At 32.8% G+C, this 14,758-nt stretch overlaps 1 protein-coding gene across 1 annotated transcript; it reads left to right on the top strand.

The window, feature by feature from the left end:
• Positions 1 to 44: 44 nt before the first annotated feature.
• On the top strand, positions 45 to 1,131 carry LOC110111741 (the record flags this gene model as incomplete). Its single annotated transcript, XM_020843741.1, is given in 5 exon segments — positions 45 to 86; positions 156 to 248; positions 326 to 412; positions 491 to 829; positions 903 to 1,131. Coding segments are annotated over 5 exon segments (591 nt in total), but the record flags the coding sequence as incomplete, so codon positions are not given.
• Positions 1,132 to 14,758: the final 13,627 nt, after the last annotated feature.

The raw sequence follows: 14,758 nt of genomic DNA, 5'->3' as shown, positions 1-14,758 counted from the left end.
AGGAAATTTTAGAGACAGTTCCAGCTGGAGTAGATCAGTTGCAGTGGTGTCAACTTGTTAACAAGTGGTCAAAGCCGGAGGACCAGGTAAATATTGTGATTAAGTTTTTTTTACATAGTTTAAAATTTGGAATGTAACATTATCATGTATTACAGGAAAGGGCTGCAAAAAATTCTGCCAATGCCAAGAAACAAACTTGTCCTCACACAATGGGTCGTGTGAGTTCAGTTCGAAGACAGAAGGAAACGGTATAAAATTAAACATTTATTTATAACTACTAAATAATTTATTTTCAAACTTACATTGTTATTATAATTTTTTGTAGTCTATTACGGACAGATTACAATTATGGAAAATTAATAGGATGCATAAAGATGGGACATGGTCATCTGATGACGCTATGCAGCGATGGGTATATATATATAATTATTACAATTTTTTTAATAAATTCATTCTTCAATATATTTAACTATATGTTTTTGAACTGTAGGCGCAAGCATGCAATCTTCTTGCCCAAGAAGGGCTTACACCTGAAGAAGGAAATATTGAAGCTAATGAGAGAGTTTTTGCTATAGTTATGGGACCAGAACATTCAGGTAGAGTTCGTACCCAGGGATTTGGTGTTACGCCTACTAGATTCTTTCCTCAAAGCAAAAATGAAGAAGGTAGTGGTAGCGGTAGCAGTTTTGGACAGATAGCTAGTCTTAGAGAGGAGTTCATATCATTTCGTGATAATCAGGCGAGAGAATTTGCCTCTTTTCGTGATGAGATGAGACAGTTTATGCAAGAAACGCAAAGGAATCATCCACCCCATGGAGGATCAGAAATGGTATGAATTTTTTTTTAAATTAAATATAAATTGCTTGATTATTATTATCTCATTCTCTTTATATTATTTTCAGGGTGGAAATGACAATTTATCTGATGCCTGACAGTCTGCTGATGAGCACTGGTATTAGATGTGATGCTTTTGGTGATGTAGACATTTTATGTAATTTCGAACTTTTGTTATTTTGATTTTGAAATGTAATATTGTTATTTTGTGCTCATTTCCTTGTGTTATAAATCATCGACTATGTATAGAACATTTTGTATTTTGTTTGATAATGGTAGAAAAGTTATGTTCTTAAATAGTTTTTGTAAATGGTGCTTAATTTCTAGATCACTTTTGTAGCCAATAGAGTCCTAGTGCAAAGTGCATGAAATTGATGTTCTATTTAAAGTGAGGCCATTTAAATGTTCTATGAAATTGATGTTCTATTTTGTATTTTGCTTGTGATATATATATATAGCATGAATCAAACTTAATTACATCAAAGAATTCCTAGTCTAATGGATTTGATGATTCTACCTAACCTTGGATCTATGTATATGAATTTCTATTTGAAGCCATGAAAAAATCCCTATGTTATATATGATTTCTCTTCTCTTGTTGCAGGTGTGAACGGCAAGTTTCAAAATTTAAAAAAAAAAATTCTGGACATTAGTGGCGGTTATAACCGCCACTACGTCCCAGAAAACCGCCGCTTAACGCCGATTAAGTCGATTTTGCTTGCCTTTGTGGCGGTTATAACCGCCACTACGTCCCAGAAAACCGCCGCTTAACGCCGATTAAGTCGATTTTGCTTGCCTTTGTGGCGGTTAAAACCGCTATTATTCTGGGGATTTACTGGCGGTTTAAACCGCTGCGAAAAAAACGCAATACAAAAAGCTACCCCGTCGGTCCTAAAACCGCTGCGGAAGGCCATTGCAGCGGAAGGCAAACACGGCGGTTCTGCAGCGGTTTAATGACCGCTGCAAATAATTTAGAGGCGGTTATAACCGCCAGGAAAAGTAAAAATTTATGCTGCGAAAACCCTATTTTTTGGTAGTGTTGATAAAGTTGGTTTCTCTATGAGTTTAGGAAAGGAAAATAATAAAAATAAAGTTTTTTTTTTTTAGCTGGCCTTTGTGTTGTTGATGGCGTTGTTCCTCTGTTCTATATATTATTTTATGGGATTTTGGCTGCAGTTGTTATTTTTTTTTCTATGAGCTATTGGGGACCTTGGTTGGCCTTGTCTGTGGGTTTTCTTCTAGTGTTTGGTTTTGTTTGGCTTGTGGTGTTGTGGGCTTTGGTGTTTTTCTCTATTCTTGCTTTGGTTGTTCTTGGTTGGTTTGGTGCTGCTGTGTTTTACTGGGTTCTTCTTCCATTGGTCATTTATTTTTATGCTTGGTTTCTTATTCTTTCTCTAGATTTTGTGCATGTTTTGATGCTTGGTGGCTTTTATATATGTTACTTCTTATTGGATGGAGGAGTACTTGGATGTTGTTGAGGTTCTTATGCTATTTCACAGGTCCCTTTTTGGGTAGCCCTCTCGCTGGTTTGACTTGCCTCCCGTTCTTTTTGTTTGCTTATTATATTAGATTGAATCATTGGCTCATAGGTTTTATCTTACATGTTATATTTTAGAGAGCTTATGATTCATTAAGGACTTGTAACCTCCTTTTTAAATTATCGCGTAGGACCCTATGTAGGTTTTATACAAAAATAGTTAAAAATCAATCAACAATGTTTGTTGTCTATTGCTGTCTATTGCTATTTCATTGTTCGTTCAATTGAAGTGTTTGAGTCCTTTTGTATCTTGTTGCTTCTCTGCTATCTATTCATGTTTTCTTTTCAGGTTTTGGTTATTATTGGAGGTTGTTGCTAGCATGTGTGCTTAATGATGGTTTTGGGAACTACTGGTGGTGTTGTTGTGGGGCTTGCTCACATGTTGAGGCTATAAGAAAATTTGAGTAAAATTAGTTGCAACTTTTTTAGGATAACAAAGGCAGCTCACCTCATAGCTATCAAGTGACCAATACGAGTACTTTAGCCTTTCTATCTCTTGTGGTTTTGAAATTTATGTTTCCTGTAGAAGCAAACGATAAAAAATATCATAATAATTAATGTATCCTGCATGAGCAAAATAAGAGAGTAATTGGATAAAATGAATACTTTGTAAGCTACTGAGGAGATCCAGCAATGTTATGGCTTTAATCTGCTCTTGTAAGATTCTTCTACTATTTGCTCCAGACTCCATTAGGATTCCGTCTCAAGGAACTAAAGTAGTGCTTGGCTAAAATTCAATGACCTGAGCATATCATATCAGAATACTTTATTATAATTAAAATTTATTTATTTTTAATTAGATTTTTTTTTTGGATAAAATTCTTGGAGAGCCTACGCATTAATAAAAAAGATAATTAAAAGGTTATTAAGGGGAACCTTCAGACCGCTCCGTGGGGCTATAAAACCAATCCAAAATAAGAACCTAAGAGCAAAGAGTTCCCTCTAATAAAAATTACATGATAACCTAATAACATGCTAAGCCAGCCATGAGCTGACACCCAAAAAAAATCCAGATAAAAACAATCAGCACCATCTTTTTCGAAAAAAATTAAGCTTGCAACAAGCATCAACATGCCAAAAACCTGCGAAAAAGAACTACTACACACAAAAAGGAGCAGATAGCAAATAATATATAAATTAGAAGTCGAGTTGGCAAAAAGACATATATCATTACAAATATATATCAGACATACTACAGAGCCCAATATCAATAAAATTGACATAAATATACATCATGTTCTCCTTTCTACCTATTATTAAAATGATATTGGAATCCAACCCAGGAAAAAAATATTTTGTGCGGAATCCAGACCCCAATAAAAATGCATCTCGTTTGATACCGAACTTAGTATCGAGCGGTACCGTGGCTCGGTAAGACGGATCAACCTTTGTACTTCAAACAAATACTAGTGGAACTTTGCAACTGGGCGAGGCCCCGTGGTTTTTTCCTCTTTTGGGTTTTCCACGTAAAAACCTTGGTGTTCATTTTCTCTTTTCTGTTTGTGTGCGGAATACTTGTGCAAGGCTAAGACGAATATTTTCTAACTCTACTGCCGCGTATATTCTAGCACGCAACAACACTAAAGAAGTTAAATGTAGTTTTGTTGCAAAGAAGATCTATTTTGCAAAGAACATCGCTTTCATTTACATATCATGATGAACTTATCCAAATAAATACCACTTCAATTATCACGATAATTAACATCCATGCAATGTTTCGTAAAGAACTTGGAAAAAAAAATTCTGAACCTTCCTTTTTAGCATATATAAACTAGATTCAAAATGTTTAAGAAAAACAAAATGAAAAATAAGGAATAATTTTTAATGAAAAATAAAGAATAATGTTTATTATATCAAGTTTATTTAGGGTTTAGCAACTTATATATGCCAAAAATATATCAAGAGTATTTATTTTGAATTGTAATACTTGAGTAATTAAATCTAACCATTTCCCTTATACAGAAAGATTGATTATAATTTTTTGAACATATTAAGCTGGAGGAAGCCATTTGGTATTTTGTGAGTTAATTGGGCTGTTTGATTTGTTGATAAGGGATGCAATGTAAGAGAAATATATTGGTATTTGAAAAAAAAAAAACTTATATATGCCAAGAACATCATTTCATTAACCATGATAAGTTTTTGTTATGGAAGTCATAGGTCAAAAACTTTGAATGAAATAAAAAAAAAATTATTTATTAAGGATATAAAAGAAAAATTGCACTAACAAGTAACAAACAAGAGAAAAAGAGCTAATAGAATTCAAATTTGATGCGAATAGCTTGATGGAGGCAAAAATTAAAAATAAAATTTTAGAAATAAAAAGAATGAATGACAGAAAAATAACTCTTAATAAAAGTAAGACAATCATATATGTTTGGCTTTGTATAAAATTATCTTTAGTCTCTTTGCTACATCTTCAGACATGCGAGAAAAAATAAAATGAGTCATTCATCTACAATGTTTAGCGTTAATTTTTGCTACACAAAATTAAAACTGCAACATTATATGTTATCCCATATGATACCATTGATATCTAAAGTGGATCCATCAAAATTTTTAATGATCACTAGACTCACTCTCAAGGATCATCTAGCTAGAGGGCGGTGTAATTAATACATTTTGATATAATATATATGCCACAAAAGGCTATAAAGGGACAAGCATTAACTGACTTCATAGCTGCTCACATTTACCTGCAGAATCTCCACTTAATGACGAGTTATAAGATTAGCAAATACTTGAAGTGGAGGAAAAAGAAAACCCTGCAAGAATGGGAGATCTATTTCGATGGAGTATCATTAATAAAACCAGCTCAGTTTGCCCAAGCTCCCAATAGTTCAGGTGGGCATCAGCCTTATTCAAAACCACATAAGGCAGTATATATATATACTTCGATGCTCCTACAACTTGATAGAATCCTTCACTAATAATTAAGTTGAATATAAAGCTCTAATAGCGGGTCTTGAGCTTGCAATTAACCAAAATTATGATTATTATTTTCTGTGCAGGTTTAGAGTTTAGGGTGAAAATCCCTCAATTAAAAGAGGGGAGGTTGTCAATTTTTTTTCAGGTGCTACAGGTTTCCGGCCGCTAACCGACGGTTTAGCCGCCGGAAAAGTCGATACCGGACGGCTCATTGATGCCGTCGGCAATCTCTTATAACCGCCGGTATTTTACCGGCGATTTGCCAACGCTGTCCGACAGTTGTTCGGCGACACGCCGGCGGCTAAAACCGCTTGCAATTCCTTCGGCTATGACCGCCGGTTAGCTGCCGATAAGTTTCCTGGCAGTCTACCGGCGATCAAACGACGGTATTTTTACCGGCGGTCGGACGGTCGGGAAGCCGTCGGTGAAATTAATCGCCGAAAAAATGCTGCCGGCAACGATTTCCGATGCCGTTTTTTCTGGCGGTTTAATAGCTGCCGAAATGTCGTCGATTTTATTCAAAACCGTCGGTATTTACAAGTAAATCGCCGGCAAAAACCGCCGGTAATGAGCAAAATTTCCTGTAATGTATGGAGATTCTCAACTTATAATTAAGTAAATAGCAGATAATTTTAAAATTAATAAGCCAGAGCTAATCTCATATCATGACTATGCTTTGAAACTCTTATAAAAAATACCTGATGTAACCCTAACTAGGATTACAAGTGATGAAAATGACAAGGTCGATGCACTGACAAAGCTGGCTAAAGAAATGTAGTGGATGAGAATTATTGGAGGGAATCATTCATCACATATTTTAAAGATGGTAGATTACCGTAAGATAAAACTATAGCTTCACAAATATCCAAAACAACAATTATTAGATATGCTTACATGAATGATGCACTATATTGTAGATCATTTGATCGAATATGACTACGATGTATGGGTCATGATGAATCCCAAAAGTTTATAATTGAAGTCCATGAAGGATTATGCGGTGCACACCAATCCGGATCAAAAATAAAAATCAAAATCAAATGCATTGGATATTATTGGCCTAACATGATTAAAGATTATATTAATTATGCTAATAAGTGTCATCAATGTCAAGTACATGACGATATTATGCATCAGCCACCTAACCCGCTACACCCTATAGTGGCATTATGGCCATTAGACTATTGTTAAAGGGTGTATATAAATTATCTCTTGTATTGCAAAAGGGTATGATTATTGATGTGCCTTTTTATCTATGGATTGGTTTTCGCTATGACACCTTGTATGTTGGCCTATTTGAGCTTTTTGTCTTTCATGTACTTTAGTGGAGACCTTAAGCTATTAGGTTCTTTTTTCGCTTTGATGGTAGCTCTCTGAGCAGTATTGGCTCGAGGTCCTCTTAAGGACCTTGTAACTTTTTATTATTTAACGCATAGGCCCCTTTGGGGGTTTTATTAAAAAAAAAAAAACACAAAAGAAAGAAAGTAAATGGCACGCTAGTGGTCTGACCCAAAAACTCCATCTAGAGCGGCAGGAGCTTGACAAGAAATCCAAGAACTAGTAAAATCCAAAATTTAAATTTTTCTATAGGGATTTGGATGAATTTGGTCCAAGGCAAAAGAAAATTTCAACCTCTTTTGAGATTTTAACTTTCCTCGAAAGGAATTGATTGTCCTGTGGTGGTGTTAAAAAACTTACGTATCGACTTCAGAATAATGCCTTTTTAGATGAGACAAATATGGCTTCATATAAGTTGACAAAAACATAGAGATTTACTATGTAGTAAATATAATATATGAATAATTTGACTATAGAAAATCCAATGTAAGCATATATAATTTAAAAATTTTATCTTTAAATTCTTTTGTAATCATTTATATTATAAAAGCTAGCTTAATCATCCAAAATTTTCAGAAAAATCATTCTGCTCTACCCATTTGAAATATTATTTCCACCATTAGTTAAAATAAATCTTAAAATTCATTCATATCAAATTTTAATAAAGACTCTAAATTTTTTTCCTAAATAAAATAAGTATTAATTATTTTAATTTACAAAACTTGCATAAGGAGTATAACACTTTATTATTTTTATAATATATCATGACTGAAGATTTAATCTACGTTGACCTCCAAAACAAATCCAAAAATAAAACAAGTAGAATAAAACCCACTTGCAATCAAACTTTCACCGACCAGTTCTAATTGTTAATAGAAAATAAATAAAAACCACACTTAAGGAGTTAAATGTAGCTTTCTTAGAAAGAAAATCGGTTATGCAAAGAACATCGGTTTCATTTTCATATCATGATGAACTTCTGCAAATAAATACCACTTCATTAATTATTACGATAATTAAAATATGTTTCCTAAATAATTTGAAAAAAAAAACTTGAACCTTCCTTTTTTAGCATTTGTAAACTAAATTCGAAATATTTCAGAAAAAATAATGAAAAATAAAGTATAATATTTATTATATCAGGTTTATTTAGGGTTTGGGAACAACTTATACATGCCGAGAACATCATTTCATTTACCATGATAAATTTTTGTTAAGAATAATGGAAGTCGTAGGTCAAAAATTAACTTTAAATGAAATAAAAAATAAATTATCGACTAAGTACATAAAAGAAAAATTGCACTAACAACCAAGAGAATAAGAGCTAATAGAAGTCAAATTTGATATGAATAGCTCGATGGAGGCAAAAATTAAAAAAGAAACTTCTATAAATCAAAAGGAAGGAAAGACAAAGAAAAATAACTCATGATAAAGAAGTAAGGCAATCATATATATGTGGCTTTAGATAAAATTTTATGCATTGTCTCTTTGCTACATCCTCAACCATGTGAGCAAGAATTGAATATGTAAGTGCAATATCAATGCACGAAAAGAATCAGAGTTTGGTTGAGAAAAATTGCCATTAATTAGATCACATAGGTTTTGTTTTTGGTTAAAACTCACAGAAGGCTTACATATTAATATCAAAAAAGGATTACAAGTCTTTAGAGGGGTCCACTACTCACTACACGCTCAAAGAGCTACAATCAAAAGAGGGAAAAAAAAAAAACAAACGAGTTCTAGATCCCTATCTGATTACAATAAGAAAAAAAAGGCAAGCAGTCCCAAACTTGAATATATCAATCAGCACTCATATATCATCTGATAATCTGAAAAAAAAGAAAGAGAAAGCATAAATATAGCTAAAAAGCATCACACCTACAAAACAAAAAGATAAGTTAAGAAATACACAAGGAAATAACATGGCAACACAACCATAATTAACCAACAGCAACTAGCGCTGAACAGCAAGCAGATAAAATTAAGAAGAACAACCATAAGCTTAACAGCATGAACGGCCTCCAACAAAAATAAAAGGATACATAGAACCCAGCCAGGAGAACCTAGATGACGAAAACACAAGATAAAAGATTAACAACCAACCCAACAAAATAAAATAAACCCTAAAGAGCAATAAGAGGAGAAACCACACCCAGACAATCAGAAGGTCACCCACCAGAGGCAAACATACTAGGACTCTAACCAATAGTCCTAGACCAAAAGAAGAAGGCCAACCCGACATATGACAAGAAATTACAAAATTCTGAGTAGCAAATAAAAGCATAGAGATGCACCAGATAGAACAAACCCAACCGAACAAAACAAACCACAAACCACAGCTCATCAAAATAAGGATCGAAATCCTGTTTAGACGAGCAGAAAAAACCCTATAGATGAAACAACATAAAAATAGGCCATAAGCATAAAGAAAATACAAGATCCACCTTGTGCCAAAGGCCCAACTAAGGCACAAACAAAACAGGAATCACCAGAAAGTGGCCCCAGGATAACAAGCCAACTAGCTAATTGATAATGAAAGGCAACCCCGAAGCATCCAATAGAATTCTGCCTTTCATAATAGCATGAGCATTTAACATGTTGAAAGGCAAAAAAGTAGTTCCTAAAGACCCTTCCTTAGCCAACCACACTGCACACGCATTAGCGGCCATTTATATATAAGAAATTCTGAAAGTAAGATTACTTAGTGAAACCATAGTCTTTTGAAACATATAAAAATTATTAGCATTAAGATATTTTTTGGCAATGATCGAAGAAAGCAATATTTTAGAATCCATTTCAATCCATATATAATTTCTAAATGTTGTTGCTATAGCACATTCTTAAACCTTTAAATAGACCATACAAATCAACACTCAAAGCATCACAATTTTACATATTGGAGGCAAAGCAACTCACCAGCTTGCAATTATAATTACGAAGCAAGCCACCTCAACCATAACCATAACTCGAAGAAGAACCATAAATGTTAAGTTTAATCTCATCAAAAGAAGGCTTATACCACTTGATCATAATCAGAGGACAAGAGACCTTATTAGTATTATCATAATGAATATTAAATAAAGTAAGTCAATCTCTCCTTCTTCTAAAATGCACGAAAGTTAACAAATCAACCTTGAAGAGCTATTGAATTTTGAATGACAAAGAACTTAAAACCCTTTGAGGGCACATTTTAATACCATTGTGCTTGCCCTTTTTCCTCTCAACCTAAAGAAGCCAAAAGATCAGTAAAGGGATAACAGTGAAAATATGTTTTTTAACTTTTTTTATAAAACCAACCATATAAAAAAGAGATAATAGTCTTATTGTTACTACCAGTTTTAAATTGCAAGCATTTCTCTAAAGCAATTTAGACTTTGGCAGCAAAAGGACCATTCAAAAAAACATGGCTAATAGTATCAACATAATAACAACATTGACCCTTAGAAACCAAAAATAAATCATTTTCTTGTAACCTACTGTCATCAGGAATATAGCCTTTTAAAATTATTTAAGATAACATAGAAGAGTTTGAAGGAGTACATGAATTCCATATTATACCAAAAGTAGGGATAACATCTATTTTGTTTCTAAAAAAGAACCAAACTTTATATGAGTAAAGTCGTCATCCTCAATAATTTAAACATAATTTGGTCATTACAATTAGTATTAATGGGAATGTTACATAGGTTATCCACCAAGCTTTGAGGAAAAAATTCAAGAAGACAATTTTTAGACCATATATCATTGCTGATGAACCAAGACACCTTTAATGAGGAGGAAGAAACCATTACAAATAAATTTAGATTGGAATTAGGATGCATTATAAATAATTATACAATGGAAATAGTGAGAATCGTAAATTTTACTCTATTACCCAGTTATTAGTAAATTTAAGAAATTTGTGACTAATAGTTGCTTTTATAACTAGTTGTATAATAGCATATCATGCACTAAAACTCTCATATAATAAACAAAGGTAAAGCAAAGTTAAACCATATTGGCCACAAAACTTTAGTATTTCAGCCGCCAAGTGTATCACAATTATATTCAAAAAAATTTCTTATCACACAAAACTCTACGTACGTAATCAGCTATTCCCCATAATCCTTAGTCAATAACATGAAAACTTTCAACGCCTCTTAATTTACTCCTTAATCTACACCAAAGCGATTTCCCAAACAAAACTAACAAATAGAAAAGAAGATATAGTTATAATCAACATCCCACTACTAAAAAACTGCATGTGTAGCCTTTGAAGTTTCAAAGCATTAATTGGACGACCAAATGATATCCAACTAAGAATGCAAGTGATAGCATTCCGATTTCTTAAGATCTAAAGATCTGCAATATTCACAAAAATCTTCAAAATCATTCAATACAAGTTTTTGAACATACCTATACTTTTCCGGCCCTATCCATATAGATGAATCAAATAAATAGAAGTATTAAAAATTATGCCTAATAATTAGCTAGGAAATATCCTATACATAACTTTATTTCCTTCAACTCGATATATAAATACATCAAGTAAAAGCTTTCCTGATAAACTGTGAGGAAACTTTTACTTTTTTTTCCATTATTTTATCTTTCTGAATATTTTAAAGGGCGCAAGCTAAACCTAATAGTTTCATGTGACTAAATAATCTCTCACACCTCAGTGTTCTCCATTTATATTTATCATAAACTTAACCATTATAATGAATAAATCAACCACATAAAGGAAGCGTGATAAGCTTAATAAAGTAATCGGAAATTTTAAAAAAATAAAAGTAATCAGAAATAAAATTTTCTAGATAAACAAATTGAAAAGAAACATGAATGATCATAATTATAAGCTAGAACTACAGAGTCAAAATCTATTAAACACGATGATTAATTAACTATATGATAGTGAGGTAACCAAGAGATATATAATCAACAATTTTTGTGTAGTAAGGAACTTGTGCTCGTAGGTTTTTTTATCTTTTATTTTTGTAGCTCTTATGAGCAATAGAGAGCGCGAGGTCCTTTTAAGGACTTTGTATTATTTAGCTTTAATTAATGCGTAGGCCCCTCTGTGAGTTTTAATTAAAAAAAAAAAGATTCTTATTGTCTGTAACTAAGCTCTATTTGAGCAGTTTAGTGTTCAATTTTTTTTGGTTTTCTCTTACTTCATTTATTTCTTATTGTCTTTGAATTTGTTTTTTTTAGTTCCTTGTCTTTTTTAATACAGACCTTGAAGGTTTTTTTTTTGGGAGAAACTAAACTTAATTCAATAAAGAAGAAGGATAAAGGAACCACGGACTCGTAGGTTTTCTTTAATTTTTGATAGTAGCTCAGTCGAGCATTAGAGAGTCTGTAGATCCTTTTAAGGACTATGTAATCGTTATTTTGATATTAACACGTAGGCCTCTTTGTGGGTTTTAACTAAAAAAAAAAAATTAAATAAATAAATAAATAAATAAATAAATTGAATGACAAACAGAAGACTAAGGAACAGACAAAAATCGGTGAATACATTTTGGGAGAAACTAAACTTTATTCAATAAAGAAGAAGGATAAATTGAATGACAAACAGAAGACTAAGGAACAGACAAAAATCGGTGAATACAATGAAGAGGCCAGCAATACTGAAAAAATGACAGCTATCTGCAACCACCCAACTGTGAGGCATGGACCATCCATTGGGGCAGCAGACCACCCGACAACCAGAGAAGATCACAGAATAAGCATCAACCCACTAGTCAAAAGAGCAACCCACCAAGGTTTCCAACAAACCACAACAAACAAGGAGGGAGCTGAAGTCTACCTCATTGTTGTTCATAATCAACCACATAAGTGGCACCCTTAAACCCAACTCAGTATTAGTCACCACCATGAAAACAACAAGCAACAGACACACCCAAGGCCCTAAAAACCCCAGAAGAACAAAAATAAACCCAACTGAAACCCTTGAAATAATACCAGTCGACCATCAAACTAAACATCCAACACACCAGCGAGATAAGACTCACAACCATTACTTTCTTTTAGATTTCCTCCAACAACGCTTGCCACTCCCACGCGAGAGGTCTTTATCAATGGAATTACCAAACTCCAAATCAAACAAATCATGAAAATCATCCCCAGGGTCAACACAAGCATCCCCAAGCGATGAGACAGACCCCTCCAACTAGTCAGTTTCATCCAAGCAGCCCTTGTTTATTGAGAGTTGAGCTTTCAATTCATCATTGGAGATAAGGGAGACCGGAACATCAATAAAAGGCACTCAATTCGAATGATTCTACAGACCTTGATGATATTATTAATTAAAAGGGTGTTGATTAGGGTTACCTTTCTATATGAAAGGTTAATTAAGAATAAAGATAATTTCTTTAGTTTAAATTTAAGTTTCATCTACTTTACATAAATCTTAGCCACATGAATCCTAATGCTTATATCCAATTTCCTCATGTTTTAGGCTAAGTTCCAAATTATTTAGAAAATCCTGCGCGAAATAAACTGTGGAAGTTTACAAAACTTCATATCATTATTTCTCTTATTCTTCTTAATTTAAATTGTAAGTCTTGAAAATATATGTCGAACTATTAACTAAGATATAAATCATATTTTCAGGGTAAAGAGCTCGGAGAATTTACTAAGTATGAATTTGTAAGATTTACTAAATCCTACTAATTATAGCCAATTAACAGTTCCTTCGCTCTAACGAGAAGTAGAGGCCTCATTAGACAACCTATAATCTTATTGAAGATTAAAATTGCATGCAAATATAAGCGAGCACGTACTGCACTTCAAAATAACAAACAATAGTACCCATGATCAGTAAACCTATATTAGTTTTGATGGTCAGAAAAAAAAATACTACATTGAAAGCCATGTTTGTTTTTTAAAGCACCTTCCAAACCGTTAGCTAAGAACATTTTACTTAGAGGCCATTTGCTGCAATTAAAATAATTTTTTTGATAGTATTTATTTAAAAAAAAATAGTAAAACTTTGTCTTGTGAATTGAAAAAAAGAATAATTATAAGATTAAAAGCAAATTTAAAACTGTTATTTCAAATCATAATTGTCTAAAAAATTGTTTAAAATTTTTAAAATAAGGTTTTCGAATATTGCATTTCATGAATTTAGTAGTGATCATGAAATAATTTTTTTGGCAGAGAAAGGAAAAATAAAATGAATTTTAGCAGGGAATTAAAGTTGAGCAGTAAACGATAATTAAAACTAAAGAGGCAGAGAAATAATAAGAGAAGCTAAAAGATTCAATTAAATGATCAACATCTAAACACTTGAATATATGCATATATAATTATTTGATTTAATGACATTTGTAATATCATACTATGCTACTTAAAGATATTATTTTTAATTAACACTTGAAAAACAATAATCATATCATATTTTTAAAGTTCCAATTGGCTAAAAACTAATAACATCTTAAAAATCATAAAATTCACTACTTTGCAGACTCTCAAACTACAATTTATCAAATAAAATTGTAGATAATTAAATTGAGAGAGAGATTTAAGGGATTAATCATGAGAAAAAAATTAAGGAAGAGAGACGTTCGTGCGATATTGGCGCGGCTCAATCGGACGACAAGACCAATGTATATTATCTCTTTTTGGCCAAGCAGTTGGATTGGGTCGCACCAACATCCCATCGATCACCGGCAACCACTTCCTCCGTTTTACTTCCCATTATTTCAAAGCCAACACTTCAAAAAAAAAAAGAAGAAAAAGCTCAAATAAAGCAGAAACTTGTGCTGGCTAAGCTAAAGTAAGAGAGAAAGAGAGATGGATTGGTTCTTAATGCTGAAAAGATCCATTATTTATAGGCGGAGTGAAGGGGCAGAAGAATTAATTAATATTAAATGACGACTGGAAACCAACAAACGGCTCAAAGCTCAATGACTCTTTCTCTTCCCCGTCTGCTTGCCGGCTCAGCACTACATTCATTAAACAGTGATGTTAGATTTTTTTATTTTAATTTCATCATAAAGGCTACATTTAATGTTTACGTACCTGAACAAACTCCACCCTGCAATAACATTTTCAAATAGGGCTTGGTCATGAAAATCTTCATTTGAGAGAGCTATACCTAGTCAAAATATGAGGTACAACTGCATTATAGTTCTGATT

The sequence above is a fragment of the Dendrobium catenatum genome, unplaced genomic scaffold (assembly GCF_001605985.2).
Source record: "Dendrobium catenatum unplaced genomic scaffold, ASM160598v2 fragScaff_scaffold_575, whole genome shotgun sequence".
Taxonomy (NCBI): Eukaryota; Viridiplantae; Streptophyta; class Magnoliopsida; order Asparagales; family Orchidaceae; genus Dendrobium; species Dendrobium catenatum.
This window is presented reverse-complemented; position numbering and strand designations above follow the sequence as displayed.